The 16084-nt window shown below is 45.4% G+C and overlaps 1 protein-coding gene across 10 annotated transcripts in view; it reads right to left on the bottom strand.

Annotated features, from left to right (window-relative positions):
• Positions 1-16084, bottom strand: part of LRRFIP1 (LRR binding FLII interacting protein 1) — a 142339-nt gene that overhangs the window by 36987 nt on the left and 89268 nt on the right. For 5 of the 10 annotated variants that reach the window (XM_032393109.1, XM_032392888.1, XM_032392746.1 and 2 more), the window contains exon 6: positions 15991-16041. The exons of the other annotated variants lie outside the window; for them this stretch is intronic. In XM_032393109.1, coding sequence (XP_032249000.1) covers positions 15991-16041 — 51 coding nt within the window. The remainder of the gene's footprint in view (positions 1-15990; positions 16042-16084) is intronic. 10 annotated transcript variants of the gene reach the window in all.

The raw sequence follows: 16084 nt of genomic DNA on the forward strand, positions 1-16084 counted from the left end.
ATCGGGGGCTCGGCTGCTCTTAAAGTCCACCTGCAGAGGCGAAGGGGCACTGAAGGAGAACATACACCCCACCTGCTCGGAAGCTCTACTTCAGTCTTCGGAAAGTACCCAGTGCTTGGGGAAAGTTTCATTCTCTTCAAAAATTACTATGCGGTCTTTTTTCTGATAAAAGAAAATCCTTTAGTTGCATTTTATTTGTCACATGCAGGCTAGAGCTATTTCTCCAGCAGGCATGATTTGTGAGCTTCTTAACGGCCTACACAAATGTTTAAGAACCGAGAAGGAGATTTAATATAGTTGGTTCCACCATGTTTCAAACGGTATGCAAAATAAAATTAATAAATGTTTAATTAGACGTCAACAGAAACTAATGCTATGTCCAATATTTATAAAATTTACATTCTAAAGAAAACAGTAGGTGTGGCAGCTTTGTGAGAATTCCTGAATATTTATGAACTACAATAAGCCAGAAATGGGATTATTTAACCAATTTAGTAGCCAATTAACATCAAAAGCAACATTATAAAAAGCACTCTCGAGTAGTTCCTTGTAAGCCATGACATTTCCTGTGGGCCCCGGGTGGTGCATCTGCACGGGACTTACACAGGACCTGCGGAGAGCAGCCCCTGCGGAGGAGAAGCCCCCGCGGAGAGCAGCCCCTGCAGAGGAGGAGCCCCCGCGGAGAGCAGCCCCCGCGGAGGAGGAGCCCCCGCGGAGAGCTGCCCCTGCGGAGAGCAGCTCCTGCGGAGGAGGAGCCCCCGCGGAGAGCTGCCCCTGCGGAGAGCAGCTCCTGCGGAGGAGGAGCCCCCGCGGAGAGCAGCTCCCACGGAGAGCAGCCCCTGCGTGCAGAAGCATCCACACCAGGAGGACATTCAGTTTCATCTGCCCCTCAGGACAGGGCCAACTAGCCTCCTCATTTCCATGGACTGACTCCATTTTTCTATCTCACTTCCCTCTTTCATTCACTCATTTTTTTCACTCAACAAGCATTTCTTGTACAACTGACTAGTACACCTTTATGGTGAGAGCCGACAAATCCTTAGAGGAGGTGGAAAGACGGCAAAATAAAAGGGAATTATGTACGGTTAAGATCCTGAGTCTTTAAATTTGTTCCTGTTCCTCGATTATTCAGAGGTGACAATAATTTGTGGCCCGTGGAACGCCCCTCTTCTTCCTATTTACTTTAAGCGCACCTCACCCCGTGTGAGTACTGTTAGCGTGTTGCAGGGAAAGGGACCAGGAACCTCGACTAAGGTCTGTCTTCTCCCTTGAACTCAATGTATATTGATGTGTGAAGACATTAGCCCACCAGCCAAAGGCATCCGTGACTCTCACTGCAACAGAAAGTTGAGATAAGACAGCGTTTCCTCCCTAGAACCCCGGCGAGTCCTCTCCAGCGGCTGGACCTGTGCCCAGCAAGCCACTCAGGGGCATGCAGCACACAGGAGGAAATTCGGGAACCAGAGAAAATGCCTTACAGCATAGAAACTGCACGCACTGCCCCGCCGAGCCCCGCCGAGCAGGCTGCTCTCATCGAACACAGACACCTGTGACGAAAAACAGACGGGCAGGTCAGGGCACCCTTCTCCCTCCTCAGTACCCACGACACAGGAAAAGGTAAGCGAAGGCAGGCTGACCCGTGAGGAGAACCGTCCTGCACAAATCAGACATGCAGGGGAGGCCCTCAGCCGCCTTCACAGGCAGAGCTGAGCAGAACAGGCGCATGCAAAAATCTGAGAGAGAAACCAGCTGCTGCCAACCGGCACGCAATGTGCTCTCCTCTAGGTCCTTAAAATGTGTTATTCTGAAAAACGTCCCTCGCTAAGTAGGAACTTGTTAATCCAGACTTCAAGGGAGCAGATATTTCAAATATCCTGAATTTTGTCATGGCATCCTCATACTTGGTATTTAGAAAATGACACTAATAGAAAGTGACTCTGGAATAAAACAGCACGTTCATATAGTTCAATATTTTATAATTTTTAAAAAATTGCTAACTACAAAACAATATTTGATTAACTTGAAAATCCCATATAATTAAGCCCCAAGGGTGAATGGGAGTTTACAACGCCGCGAATGGCCATCTCAAACTTTTCCCAGCTTAAAGGAACTTCAATTTTCCCTATTTCCCCTGGAGGACACAGCTGGTCTGTTCAGCCAGTTATATACTATTTCTTAAGTGTGAAATCTGATGGAAATTCAGAAACTTTTTAGCAATACAGTATAACTACTTTGTTTAGTATAAGTTTCCCGCAAGGCGTAAGTACCTTGTATTTAAAACTGGAAATTTCCCAAGTAATACAGCACAATACATTAACATCTGTTAAGGTTACCAACGCAATAAAAAGCCATCTTTCTTTCTGCCAGCAGATTAAGTAAAAGATGTCGCTGCTCCATTCCTAGCTAACAACCCTATGCGAGCACATGTCTTCCTGGAGCCCGAAGTGGTATGACAGCTATTGTCAGCTTCGGGGAGAGAGAAAACCCAGATCTGGCCAAAGGGGACTGACGGATACCATGGCATGTGTGAGCTCCACGTAAAGGGGTAATTCGCAAGTAGCTGGGCTGCAGACATGTGCATCCCCGCTCCCAGAGCAGGTGTGTAATGGAGTGGAGTGCGCATGTGCAGGGGGGTGGGGGGTGGGGGGCCCAGGTCAGGGGACTGTGGCAGGAGTGATGGGGATGGGAGATGGGGGATGAGGGCAGGGGGAATGGGGGATGAGGACGGGGCGGGGGGGGAATTAGGAGGGGGGTGGGCGATGGGGGGATGGGGTGGGAGGACGGGATGGGGATGGAGGCAGAGGAATGGGGACTGGGGGAGGGGTGGGGGCAGGTCAGGGGACTGTGGTGGGGGTGACAGGAGCAGGGGGATAGGGGATGATGGCGGATGGGAGGGGGTGGGGATGGGGCAGGTCAGGGGACTGTGGCGGGTTGACAGGGGGACTGTGATGGGGGCAGGGGGATGGGGATGGGGGAGGATGGGATGGGGTGGGGGTTGGGGAGATGGGGTGTGAGGATGGGGAATGGGGTGGGGGCAGGTCAGCAGACAGGGGAGGGGCGTGGGGGCAGGGGGGCGGGCAGCACACGCACCCGGTAACTCCCAGCAGGCCGGGCAGCGCTGTGCAGATAGGAGGGCTGGAGGACGAGAGCAAATGGCAGGTTTTAAAAGCCTTGAGAAAACAGCAACAAATAACAGTGACAAGAAAATCACGATGCTTTCAAGTGATGACAGCCAAATTATTGCACAAAGGTTAGAAGAAAAAAGAAGTCAGTGTAGGGCCCATGTTTCAGTACATCAATAGATGCAAATCCAACTTTAAAACAGCCACGGTCCCCAGGATCTCTGAACTAGGACTATTTTCTAGTCACTTCTTTTCAGGCATTCCTGGAGGAAAGGGTCAGGGAGTGAGACAATGGTGACAGGGTGAAAACACCACGGGCAGCCACCAAACCCACACCTCAAAATCCCAGGTTAATAACGCACTCAAGGGTGTTAATGCATAAATTCCCACACAGGAGGAGCGCAGCGGAAACGGTGCTTTTATTTCCATCAAGTGATCCCAGTCACGGTTGTGAGGACCCAAAAGGAGCTGCCAGACGGTGCCGGCCAGCGAGGTCTGGCAGCCCCCTGGATCAGAGGACCCACACCCACACCATGGACCAGGCAGAGTCGTGCCCAGGTGGGCAGGTGCCAGAGCGAAGGGCAGCTCCTGGGGCAGCCGGGCCCTGGGTCCAGAATAGGATCATGACTCATTTATAGGCAGAGGCCACGTAAGCCCGCAGTCCAGGGCCACCAAGCCAGTCAGGGATGTGCATGACCAGGGATGAATCGCTCAGCAGCTCAGGGAGATGACAGTTCAACCTCCACAGTGTGATCTGTCCTGGACTCTGACACCGAGATCCTCGTGTGAGAACGGGACTCATATTCCTACAGCTGAAAAGGCCGGGCCCCTCAGGGCCTGACCCGCACACCGGCCTTGGAAAAACAGGAAACAGTGGGGAGACTGAGCCAAAGAGAATATCCCCGTTCTCCCACTTCTCAAAGATGGAGGAGTCAGATTAAGCACAAAAGCCTTCCAAATTGCTTCCTGGACACATTTACAAGAGAAAAATATTTTTAAAGAAACAAATGAAACCCCAAATGGTGAACAATTGCTGGAAAAGGAGGAGAGACCCAAGAGACCAATTCTTTGAACCTGAGCTTTTGGAAATATACGTTTAATAGAGCCTCCTTTTTCCTCAATTCCCTTTTTTCTATATAAGGTCCCAGATTATTCTGATAATGTTTTAAAACGTTGAGAAAAGTCTTAGCAAGTCAGTCCAGATGAATAAAACGCCTGCTGAACTCTGGTGTCTGGACTTCAGATAGAGGAGGTTGAAGTGTCCTCGTACCTTTGATTGGAAAGTGAAGGGATAGACGCAGAAGGAAAGAGAGGGAGGAAGGGGATGACAAGGAGGAGAACAGACCCGGTTTCCACTCTGGGCAGACAGGGGTTTGGGAGCAAGGCCAGCACCAGGAAGCCCGAGGTCGGAGCAGGACAGTCCCTGTAATCAGAGAAAATGGGCAGGAGAGGGAGAAGGGCTCACAGCTTCATTTCACCTCAAAGGTCCAACGGTATCGTAAATTCACACAAATCTGTTTTACAACAAAATCGGTAAAGGGCATGCACTTAATGGAGCAGGGAGAAAGCAGGACAGTCAGAAGGAAATAAAGACAGTCTAGTTAATCGACAAATCTGTGACGTGGGACCAAATTAGGAGTTCTGAGTCGACATACAGGCAAAATTAGATTTCATTAATTTTAATTGATAGTGAGACCATCGGGGTTTTCAAGGTCTTTGTAACTGAAGCTCTAAGTTTTAAAGTTTGGTGGGAAAAAATTCAAAACTAAGAATCAGCAGAGATATCAACCTTTATGTAATAAAATATTTCACTGGACATGATCTCTGGTGTGGCTTCCTTAGGTACTGACGTGATGTGTGTGCGTGTTCAGGATTCACAGAGGACAGGATAGATTCAGTGGTATAATTCTGAGACCAACAGTCTCTCAACATTTCTGGGGAATACTACTGTATCCATGGTTTCCCCAAATAAAATATTCTATCCAAATTAAAGGCTCCTCGAGGAGGAAGCCAGCAACTTCAGACTGCCCGGCAATGTTCTACCACGTGTACGAGCATGGGGCAGTCCTTGGAGGTGAAGTGGTTCCCTTCCAGGAACCTGACGGCCCCTGAAGATATCCCGCCATCCCTTCAAGGTCCCAAACTTGTGCCTGTCATTCCTCTGTCTGGCATAGGCTACACCCATGTGACCTGAGGGGCCAGCAGGTGGAACTCTGGGGGGCGGGGGGCGAACAGGGAGAAACTTTCTAATGTTTCCCACAAATACTGAAACTTGTTCCAGTGGTTGGGAGAACATTCTGTGTAGAAACCATTTTGTCCACCCCTCTGGGGCACATGGAAAGCACCACGACCCGGGTGGGGGAGAAAGCGCCCACAGCTGCGGCCGCCATGCCCAGGGTATGGGTCTGACAAATCCAAAAAGACTGGAGAAATATGTAGAAGAGTCTTCAGTACTCCATACAACATTAATATCTTTCTGTTTTTATATTTAAACAAAATCAAACAAGCCCGTGTGTTGTGCAGGAATAGATATGACACCTACAGAGCATGATAATTACCAGAAGATTCTGCGGGTCGGTGAGTAAGATAAGATCTCAGGAAGAACAAGGGTGGGGACATGGGGCCTCACGAAAGTTCTGATGTTTAATGTTTGGAACGGATCCACTCTAATTTTGACTTTAACGCTCTGAATGTGGGTTATATCTCTTAAAGGAATTTAAGTGAGTCAGAGACGTGCTTAACTTTGGTGAGTAATTCACATCTGCATATTAGGTACCGCTCACCATCTTCTACTTTAGAGCAAGTATCTCAGCTCGGAAAGTGAGGACGAAGTAGTTTTCCGAATGAGAAAGTACTCTTTGCAATAGCAAATCTCCCACCGAAATACACACAACACACAAAAAATTCAAGATGGTGAAACCCACCAATACATTGGTGCTTACAGCAGATCTGATGATATTCAGTCAAAATTCACCTACTGGGGGAAGAAGGGATGGGGTATTTACTCATATATGAGGCTGGGAGGCAGCAGTGGGAGTTTGGAAAGTGGGCAAGCAAGCTGATGGGGGGGATGGAGCTGCCAGCCACGCCTGGAGCCCCCTGCAGCAGGGGTGAAAAGGGGGAGGGGGTGAGGCATGACAAGGGAGGATGGGGCACCAGCAGTTACACTTCCGTGGCTTTACCTGCTTAGTTTCTATTTATTTTCTTCTTCTGTATTCTTCATGATTCAGTTCACATCCTTTGTTATGACACTTACTTCTCCCTATCCTCCTATTACCGCTGCACTAGTGTATCTGCTAGGTGGGTCTGTCTTCTAGAAGTAAATGCTTCCAGAGTACCTACCTATCTCCCTGTTTATCTTTGTGATCCTCCTACCTGAACTAGTTCCCTAGTGTTTGCTAAGTGATTATGAAACTTATCTAAAACAAATAAGCCTTACCTATGATAAAGGGCTCTTAAATAATTTATAAATATTTGTGCCTGTCGAGATTGATGCATGTCCTTGAAGTATGGGAAGGAACCCTGTTGTGTAGACATTTGGATTTGGATTTGGTTTGATTTCCATTCCTAGTCCATCCCTGAGAAATTGCCACAAAGTTTGCATGTACCCTACAAAGTAACTGTTTTCAGGAACCCTCAAGGAAAGAATTACAAGGTTTTTCTTATTTTTTTCCCCTTTTGATTACTTCTGACTACAAAATATCCACATGAATCCTTTCTTTCCTTGTGTCCAACTGAATGCAAATATGATTCAAGTGCACGATGGGCGGGGGGGGGGGGGTAAGCCTGAATTAAATGTATCATGTTAGTTACTGCTCAAAAATGGACTTTAACATCCATCCAAATGAAAATTCATAAAATAGGTGTTAAAAATGAAAAGAGAGCTGAGTTCACACACAAGATGGCATGCTCCAAAACCTGTGGTTTCTGAAGAGAGGGTGTGAAAGATTTAAATGAGAACCAACCAACGTCTCCTCTCTGGATGATGACAAAGTAGAGAATCTGCCCTCACCGCTGTAGCTGGAATTCTGAGAACCAAAGAAGACATGGTAAGTGGTGAGCACTTTCTTACTGTCCCCAAAGCACCACCTGTCCCGGTCAAAAGGCAAATATAAAATGACCAAACCAGTATTAGTACTCCAGGAATACCAACGTAGTGTAAGAATCAAGACACTGCTACGGCAGAAATGCTTACCAACTAGAAGTTCTAGGCTACAGTTTACATTTCAGTGTCTGTGTCTCGGCGATGTCCTATGGTTTAACTCTTACTGGTTCTCACAATTTTTCATCTCTAGTATTATTTGTAGTTACTTACTAAATCTCATGATGAGGCGTCTATTACCTCCCAATGTGGACTTTCCTTATTACATACTCTCTTAGGGAACTAAGATTACGTCTGTGGCAAGATTTTCAATCTTTCCTCAGCCCAGCATGTGAGGGCTGCAGCTCTCCCAAAACTGGGGGGGGGGGGCTGCAGCCTGAGAGAGTCGCCCCCAGAACGCAGTGGCCTGCAGCCATCTTCAGAGTGACCTGGCATCTACTTTATTAAGATCAGAGTCTGCAAGGGGAGGCTCTTTGGTTCTTCAATCGGTATATTTCCTGATGGTTTATTAAATCCATTTTATATGTAATTTTACTTTGTGGTGAACAATTTTATAATCAAGTTCTTTGGCATCTGACGTCTAGAGGCATTGCTTAGATCTTAAACCAAACCACAGAGAACACTTTTGCTGTTTGAACGTAAAAATCAAAGATGAAGATACACAGGTGTACGTATGACACAGAGCTTGGTGCTATCTCTACTGTCCCTGGCGTGCCGGCAGCCACACGGCTGGGATATTCTAGAGAAGAATGGTACCAGTGGGTAGAAAGTGGATTACAGAACTTCTATAGTAACTTCCAGCTCTAAACGAGGGTTCCTTATGATCGATTCTGGTGAAAAGTTGCCAATTACCCGACAAGCAGTCCGGGGCCGGGAGAGAGTACTGCGGCTCCTGTCCTATAAAGCTGGTGTGGAACAGTCCGCAGGAAGGCTGAGCAGGAAACGCAACTGTCCACGCCCCACAAGCACAGAATGGCGTGCTGCTTGCTTATGTCCCTGGACTACTGCCTTCCCGAAAAACATAATCCAAAGGCCGTCCGTATAAAAACATAAATAGGAAGACGCAGCCTTTAAACCGGGAGGATTTTTTTTAGTTTGGAACGAGAAAAGTTTAGATAAAATGGACGTGTATGCCATCCGTAATAGGACGAGAGGTGAAAAACCTCATCAGCCAGTTTCAGAAAGTTAGATGGGACTGGGTTACCCCTCTGAAACCTGAAAATATAATTCAAGTGTATATATATATATCTTAATATGATTAAGATAAATGAAAAGAAATACTATTTGCACAACTAGTAAAATTTACTATAAGGAAAAAAAATAAAGCAAATATAGGAACAGGAAGATTTTAGTTAATTTCACGTATAGCAGATCTGCAAGTCATGAAACTTAATTAGAATGTATGTAGTTTCACTTCGTAAAGTCCCCTAAGACCTCCCTGCTAAATCCAAAGCCCTCCCCACTTCTCTCGGACTCTCTTGCCATTGGTCCCTTTCTCCTTTCTCCCACCACAGGGCACTACCCTGCTCTTCCGCTGCCTCCTGAGCCTGCACTGGGCCAGTATTCAGGGACACATGGACTCTAAAATACATGTTTTTAAAATGACAAATGAGGGGCGCCTGGGTGGCTCAGTCGGTTAAGTGTCTGCCTTCAGCTCAGGTCCCGCTCAGCAGGAAGCCTGCTTCTACCTCTCTCTCTGCATGCCACTCCCCCTGCTTGTGCTATCAAATAAATAAAATCTTAAAAAAAATAAAATGACAAATGAGAGATGGGCACAGAGGGTGAGAAAGTTGAATATAAGTATACTTGAAAGCTGAATATACTTAATATAGACATTATGCACATACACCTAGGGCAGCAAAATAATGAAAGAGCAAGTATTTAATTCAACACATTTTTAAACTTAAGAGATTCTTTTTAATATCGATCTCTTACAGTAACACTTTGAATGCTAGAAGGCTAACATTCAAAGAATGTTTACCAGTTGAAAAATTAGTTTTCATTCATTTATGGGCTGGGGCTGGGGAGCGGGGAGGGACCCACTATAACAAAGAAAAAAAGCAAAGAAGCTAAATTTAGCGATTTTTTTTTAAGCTTTGCAGCAACCTGTTTGCATTTTGTGTCATGTAAATTTACTATACTGACCCTGCCAGATCTTCTATTCAGGGACTGTGATCCATGTAAGTCTCCATCATAACCATTTGTCTGTTTCAATGAAGAAAAGAAAACTGACATCAGTATGCAAACGAAGACGCGGGCACCAGTCAGCAAGGAAGAGTTAGCTGGGTGTAAACTGAGCTCTCTCAGTGGAGCAGAGGAACGGCGAGCCCAGGGTAACACCAATCTCAGCATGCCCCTAGATGCCTCCAGGCCTCTGATCCGCTCTATGATGACTCGGGAGAAATCGGACAGTCGGGCTCATCCGATCAGCCCAGGCAGTGTTACCCGTAACTACAGGTCTCTCTAGGACTTCTGCGGGGTGCAGCACATGGGCATGGGCGCAGCTGCTTTTGTCGGCAGTTTTCCTGTCTCCAGGTTTGTGACGATGCCACGGAAGTCCTAGCTTTGCAGCAGCCTGAGCGCCAGGAAGCAGGGTCACTACCCAGCCTGCGTCAATCAGGTTTTGGTTCTTGGTTCACAGTAGGTCCTTGAAAATTATGGCCCATTATGAAGTTGCATCCAGAAGGCTCGGAAATAGCTTCTGTTCAATCTATAATTGCAAAGGTTCATCATGGAAAAAATGTTTATTGTGGGTGTGTATCCTCTGTAGGATCCTCTACAGGAGCTCCTCATTCATCCAGTCTTCCTGAGTTACTTTTCAAAATGAAATCTGAGGCGCATTTCATGAGTTCCTAATGTGTCCTCCAGAAGAGAGAATGAGTAAGTGTGTGCCCACCTCCCTGCTCTTCCTACCTCTACACCCACATGCCCGCAGCCAAAGCCCGGCCTTTCTAGAATTGGTCTCATTCATCTATAAGGACGTTTCTGCTGATCGAAGACAAGAGCTGCCAAGTGTCAGAGACATAACCCGCTCTCGAGATAGAAAACGGAAAGCAGTCCACACGACTGGTACAACTGGAAGGAGGTGCCAGGGGGTAAGGGAAGGGAGTCCAAATTCCCAATCAGTGCTCTGTCACGTGACATGATCAAACAGGCTTGCTTAATCTGCTGGCACCTCTACTTCCTCAGCCGTGGAAATGTGCACAGAAATACGTACTTGACAAGGCCGCTGAGGGCTAATTCTGATTAAAATGAGTATCCCAAGTGCCTGGAGCAGTGCCCTCCTGAACCGTGTGCTGGCAGGTCCCCAGCCCCCACGGGGAACAGGAGCGTGTCCTTGTTCACAGGGTCGGGCAATGGGAGACTGGTTAGCATGTGTGTTGCAGCTACGACACTAATGAAGAATAAATAAATTAATTTCTAGACAGATCATAAGTCCAGATTCATGAAATCTTGACGATCAAACTACCTATTTGGTTACAACTCAAAAACAAGTCAATCTGAAGTTTCTAAATCAAACAGGAGAGTGTGTAGAAATCCCTCAACTTTAAATTTGAAAACTCTGATGAGTAACGTTAAGACATCTCTGAAATAAATTTGATAGTAAAAAATCCTTGGAGATAGGCAGGAATTTTACTCAAACTACTTCCCTTTCCTCTCTCTCGACCGACAAGACTATCTGAGATGGAAATGTGTGTCAGGGACTTGTAGACTTCAGACCACAGTTTTATTCTTTTGGTGGCTGTTTAGAAACTTGTTCCTGGAAAAAAATTAATATAATAATAAAAGCTAACATCAATCAATTGTAGATGACTTTGACTTTTCTAATCAGCGAGGAAGTAAAACATACCACATATGTAAGCCCCCTGGCTTTCCACGGTTGCTTTATGGACTACACGCTGCTCTAGATAAACCGTTCCTTCTGGTCATCTCACTTTCTATGCCACCTGCAGCGCAGAGCAGAGCAGGGCGAAGGACAGGAGAGCAAGTGCACCCCTCATCTGTCACCGTTTCTCTTCCAGCCTTCCGTGGCCATGCAGGAAAAACTCCCTTCACAGGCTCTGTGGACATCCACACTTTCTGTTGTAATGCAATTCTGTCATTGGGAATATATTCCTAGCATGAATTCTCAAATCCATAGGAGCTCATTGACATCCCTACAGTGAAAAGGACTTTGACCTCTTAAAGGACACCACCGTTTTCCTCTTGGATAGTTTTTTATGTGTTGGATTTGGGTGGGTGGAGCTGTTTTTATACGTAGCATAACAGGATAAGGAGAGTTGAAAATCAACACATTAGAATAAAAAGTCCACAGGTGGTGTATCAACTTCATCTGAAGTCAGGTCTCACGGATGGTCAATTTTCTTTGCTGTGGAGACTGTTTTTTCAACACCCCTTACTGTGCAGACCACGTGCATCATGGTGACCTCATGTGCCCCTGACCTGGGCAGTCAGAACACCTAAAGCTGGGGCCGGGGGATGTGAATCTTACACACAGTAACACTGCGGAGCGCTGCTCTCAGAGAGAATGAAATACAGAAGACATTCACAAACTAGTATTTTCTAAAAGAGCGTAAGTAACATACAAGAATGAAAGCCTTATCAAAGCCAGTGATTCCAGTGGTACCTTGTGATTAGTCAGAATGCTTCCAACCACCCTGCTGTTGCTATCAAAGCACCAGCGCCCTTCACACTGACCATGCAAGCAAACATCAACCGCTATCTTGTTCGATTAATGATGTTAGATCATTTTTATACTGTCAAAAGATCACATCTACAGATAGGAAAGATGGGAAGCAAAATAAGAAAGGCCAAATCAAACCTCTGAAGTGCAATATTTGATGCACTCAACTTAGTTCGAAAACAGAATGAAAATGGAAAAGAAAAACAAAATCTGGAATGTATTTCTGAGTATTGCTAACACATGTACTCATTCATTCCACCAGGGCTGGCCCTTAAGTACAGTTTACTGTCAGTTTAAAATAAGAAGGCTAAAAATCTGGAAATACACTGTGCAGACATTTACTTAGACTTAGAGAACAGAAGAGCTGCTAGAACGGAGTCACTGTGAAGCGCTGTGGGAGATTCTGTGAAGAGCACTTCCTGAATCTAGTTACGTGCCTCTGTGCCTCGCGTTCTCCACGGCGGATCTATTGCTCGCCAGTGGCTGAGGCCAAGACCGGGATGGAATGCCCGGCTTCTCCGTGGCCAGCAGCTCCTGTCTAAAGCGGTGAACTGCAGCCCTTCCAGGAGGCTCGGGGGGGTGAGCGTGCGGTGCAGAAATATGGCACTATTCATTACCGTCTTCAAGGTAAAAACTACATTTTAACAAAAAGTTGCTAAATAATTTTCAAAGGCAGTGGAATGAATGAAGCACAAAATGCTTTCAGAAAAAGTCCTAAGACATGAAGCAGTGCATAATCTGCTATATCACTTCAGTGCAGAGGCACTTTATTGCTCATTTCTGGCGAGATTCGATTTCTCTCCTTTTTGGTGTCATTTAAATGTACAGGTTTTCAGATGCACAGGTTTTTCTGCGCAAAAGGTGCAGATAGACAGATGTAAGAAGGGAAGTTCCAAATTGAAATCTAAAGATTTCGTTTTCGGTACCAGAACCGAGGTCTTTGTAAAACAGCACTTTTTGGCAAAAGAGCCAGATTGCACATTTAATTTGAATGGATGCAGATTAAAAAATAATGGATTTTTCATTAGAGAAAATGACTTTGACTTTAATCTTTGAAAGGAAATGTAGAAGTTTTGGGAATTCTTGATTTGATTTGAGTTCCTTGAAAGCAAGACACTCTAGTCCCGTCTTGGTACCCACAGCTGTTAGCACAGCGTGTGGCAGACAGCTGGTGCTCGAAAACCGTGTGGCGAGTGAGTGTGTTCAAGCACGGAGCCTGACCCTGAGGATCAGAGACACACCCAAGGGGCTCTGCAAGAGGAACGCTCACTCTGGTAGGTACACCTGCCCTCCGGCCTGCGGCACCCCCCCAGGGGGTCTGGTGGACAGCATGTGTGTCTTTCTAGACAAAGACAGACTTGGCTTTTTGGACAAACACACCCATGAGATTAGTGGAAACACCATAGGTTATTCCCCATCACACAGCACTATTAGGATCATGCCTTGACATCTATCTGACCATCTCACCCAGGCGTAAGGACCCCCATACTCCAAGTCAGGCTGCGACTGTCAGCACGAGGGTGGAAGAGGAGAAGAACAGAAAACAGTTGCCAAAATCAATTACAAAGCGAACCCAAACATCAGAAAACATAAAGCAAAACCCAGGTAATCTTGAAATCGTGACAAAATTACATTTTTACATGACTTCCAGGACCTCACGTGTATTTACAAAAGGAATCACATTAGAATGACAGCCATCATAAAATCCAGTAACATTAAATAAAATTTGCATGGCAAATGTTACTATAATTCATGAAATCTGAAGCAGTTTGAGCAATCTTAGTTTCTCCTCTATAAGATACATTCTATTTATGTTAGGCAAAATGTGAACACATACATCACTATCAATTTTTAAATAAGAAAAATTAAAATCTTATGATATTCAATATCTAGGTTTACTGAGAAGAATGCCCATGCAAACACGAGGAAAGTAAAATTTCCCCCCATTTTTAAGGGTTTACTATCACTGCCAGTTGAATGGAGAAGGCCTGTATTTTGAGAATGTCAAGAAATAAAAGATATGACCTTTGAACTTTACAAACTAAAGATTTCAGAATATTAACATATATCAAAGCAGAACACACTGACCCTGCACAGGGAGCGGGTGAAAGGAGGTTCCTCTCTGCAGGGCAGCTGGCCCACCAACGAAAGGAGGCCAGAGCTCCCAGGCCCCTGAGGGCTTGGGGACTGATGCTGTCACCTCCTCACTGTTCTGTGCTTGTCCTGAACCTGTCAAAGTTATGAGGTCTCACTCTTACCTCCAGGATCCAAGTTCTCAAGGTCTGTGATTTTTTTTAAAGCATTATTTCTTTAGACCAAGTGTATCATGGGAAAGAATAGTGTAGGAAACCACCTGGCTAAACACAAGAATCCTGTCCACTGTTGATTTTCCACTTTCTGCTCCTCTCTTATTTAATGTCCAGATTGTGGGCTTCTTCTATAAAATTTTATACCTTAAAACAAATATGCTGGAAATCTTGGCAGAGAATGGTGACTAGCAAAGAAATTTAACTCATGCCTGGGTAAAATCATTGAAAATGATATGAATGCTATAAACAATGATTTTAATAGTTTAAACTCTTTGGCGTCAGGAATCTTTCTGAGATATCTTAGGAAAGGGACAAATTCTTTTCCCAGAAAAATCCAAGTACACACAAAATCTTGAATACAATTTCAGGAGGATCACAGATCTGAAAATGGATACTGTGATAGATTTGGATTCTGTGTCCAATTTCTCTGCTGTTCTCTCTTGAGCCTGCATTAATCAGATTTTGTTCTCACCATTTCCACCGAAAGTTTCCTTGTCAAGGTCACCGACGTCCTCCATGACGCTAAGGCCAGTGGTTGGCCCTTAGTCCTATGCTCCCTTGACCCCTCCCCTCCTCCTGAAAACAGTATCTTCTTCTCTTGGTTTCAAGGACTCAGCCTTCTCCTGCGCCTGCTCAACATCTGTCATTTCTGTGTCTCTGCCACAGATTCTGCAAACTGAGTTTTGCATTTATAATGCTTTGGTTAAATGTTACTTCCTCTAGCTTGACTCTTGTCAGAGACGAGATCTTTGAGGACGTTATAACTGTATGGCTCAGGGGAAAGTTTCAGAGAGCAAGGAAGCTCTTCAACTGACTTCACATCTGAACCGTTACTTTCTGGCAAAATCACTATGATCTGCTTTGGGCACTGCTAGGACCATGACAACGATTGCTCGACAGAACGACAATGTGTTACCTTTACACTTACTGTTGTGAACAGCCAGATGAAATGCACATTCACGGTGCATACAGGAAGTCTAGATTTGTCTAATTTAATTGTCATGGTGATCAAAAACAAGCCTTCTGCTCTATACAGTTCTTGAGCGAAACGGATGGCTGCACTGAGACCTACTTCCTACCAGCAGTGACAGCAATTGTGACCCGGTCATAAATAAAACTGACAAGCTCAGAGTAATGTACTGACTTAAAGAACGAAGCAAAACACAGTTTCTCTACTTCACTTCCCAAGGCATGCAATGTTTTCAAGTCTCATTATGGAGATTTTGGGAATATTTAAGGAAAAATACGTATTTGTCTTTATCAACCATCAAGCTGTCAGTGATGAAGAGATTTCATCACAGCTGACCAAAGGTAAGACTCCTGAGGGTGAGCAGTCCCGGGGCTCATGGATCTAGCCTGTGCCAATTTCCCACCAGGCAGCCTACAGCAGCTTTCAAGGAGCTACACAAAAATAGCACTGAAGAACAGTTACTTTACCTGAGATGCAAATCTGACTGGGAGCACGTATGCCAATAGCCCCCTTCATCACAGCAGCATCGCCAAGACAACTTAATCAAGGCGTGGCAGTGCCGTGATGTGGAGAAATATACAAACATTATGATGTCCACTCCTGGGAGAGAGACACAACAGAGGGCGCTGTGCTTATCAATAATCTCTCTGCAACACAAGGCAACGCCCCACCTTTGATTAGATTTCAAATGAGCCGCTTCTCCGTTAGACTCTGGGGTAATGAATAGGAAATCTGAACGCAGGGATACAGCACAAAGATGGCCAACCGTAAACCATGCAAACCCAATCATTCTGGTTACTGACCCTCAGACTTCCACGACTACCCACTGACATGCGCTCATCTTCATCAGAAGCCTAGTAAAAGAAAGGATGAAAACAACCATGAAGCATAATATAA

The sequence above is a fragment of the Phoca vitulina genome, unplaced genomic scaffold (assembly GCF_004348235.1).
Source record: "Phoca vitulina isolate PV1807 unplaced genomic scaffold, GSC_HSeal_1.0 scaffold1, whole genome shotgun sequence".
In the NCBI taxonomy this organism is placed as follows: Eukaryota; Metazoa; Chordata; class Mammalia; order Carnivora; family Phocidae; genus Phoca; species Phoca vitulina.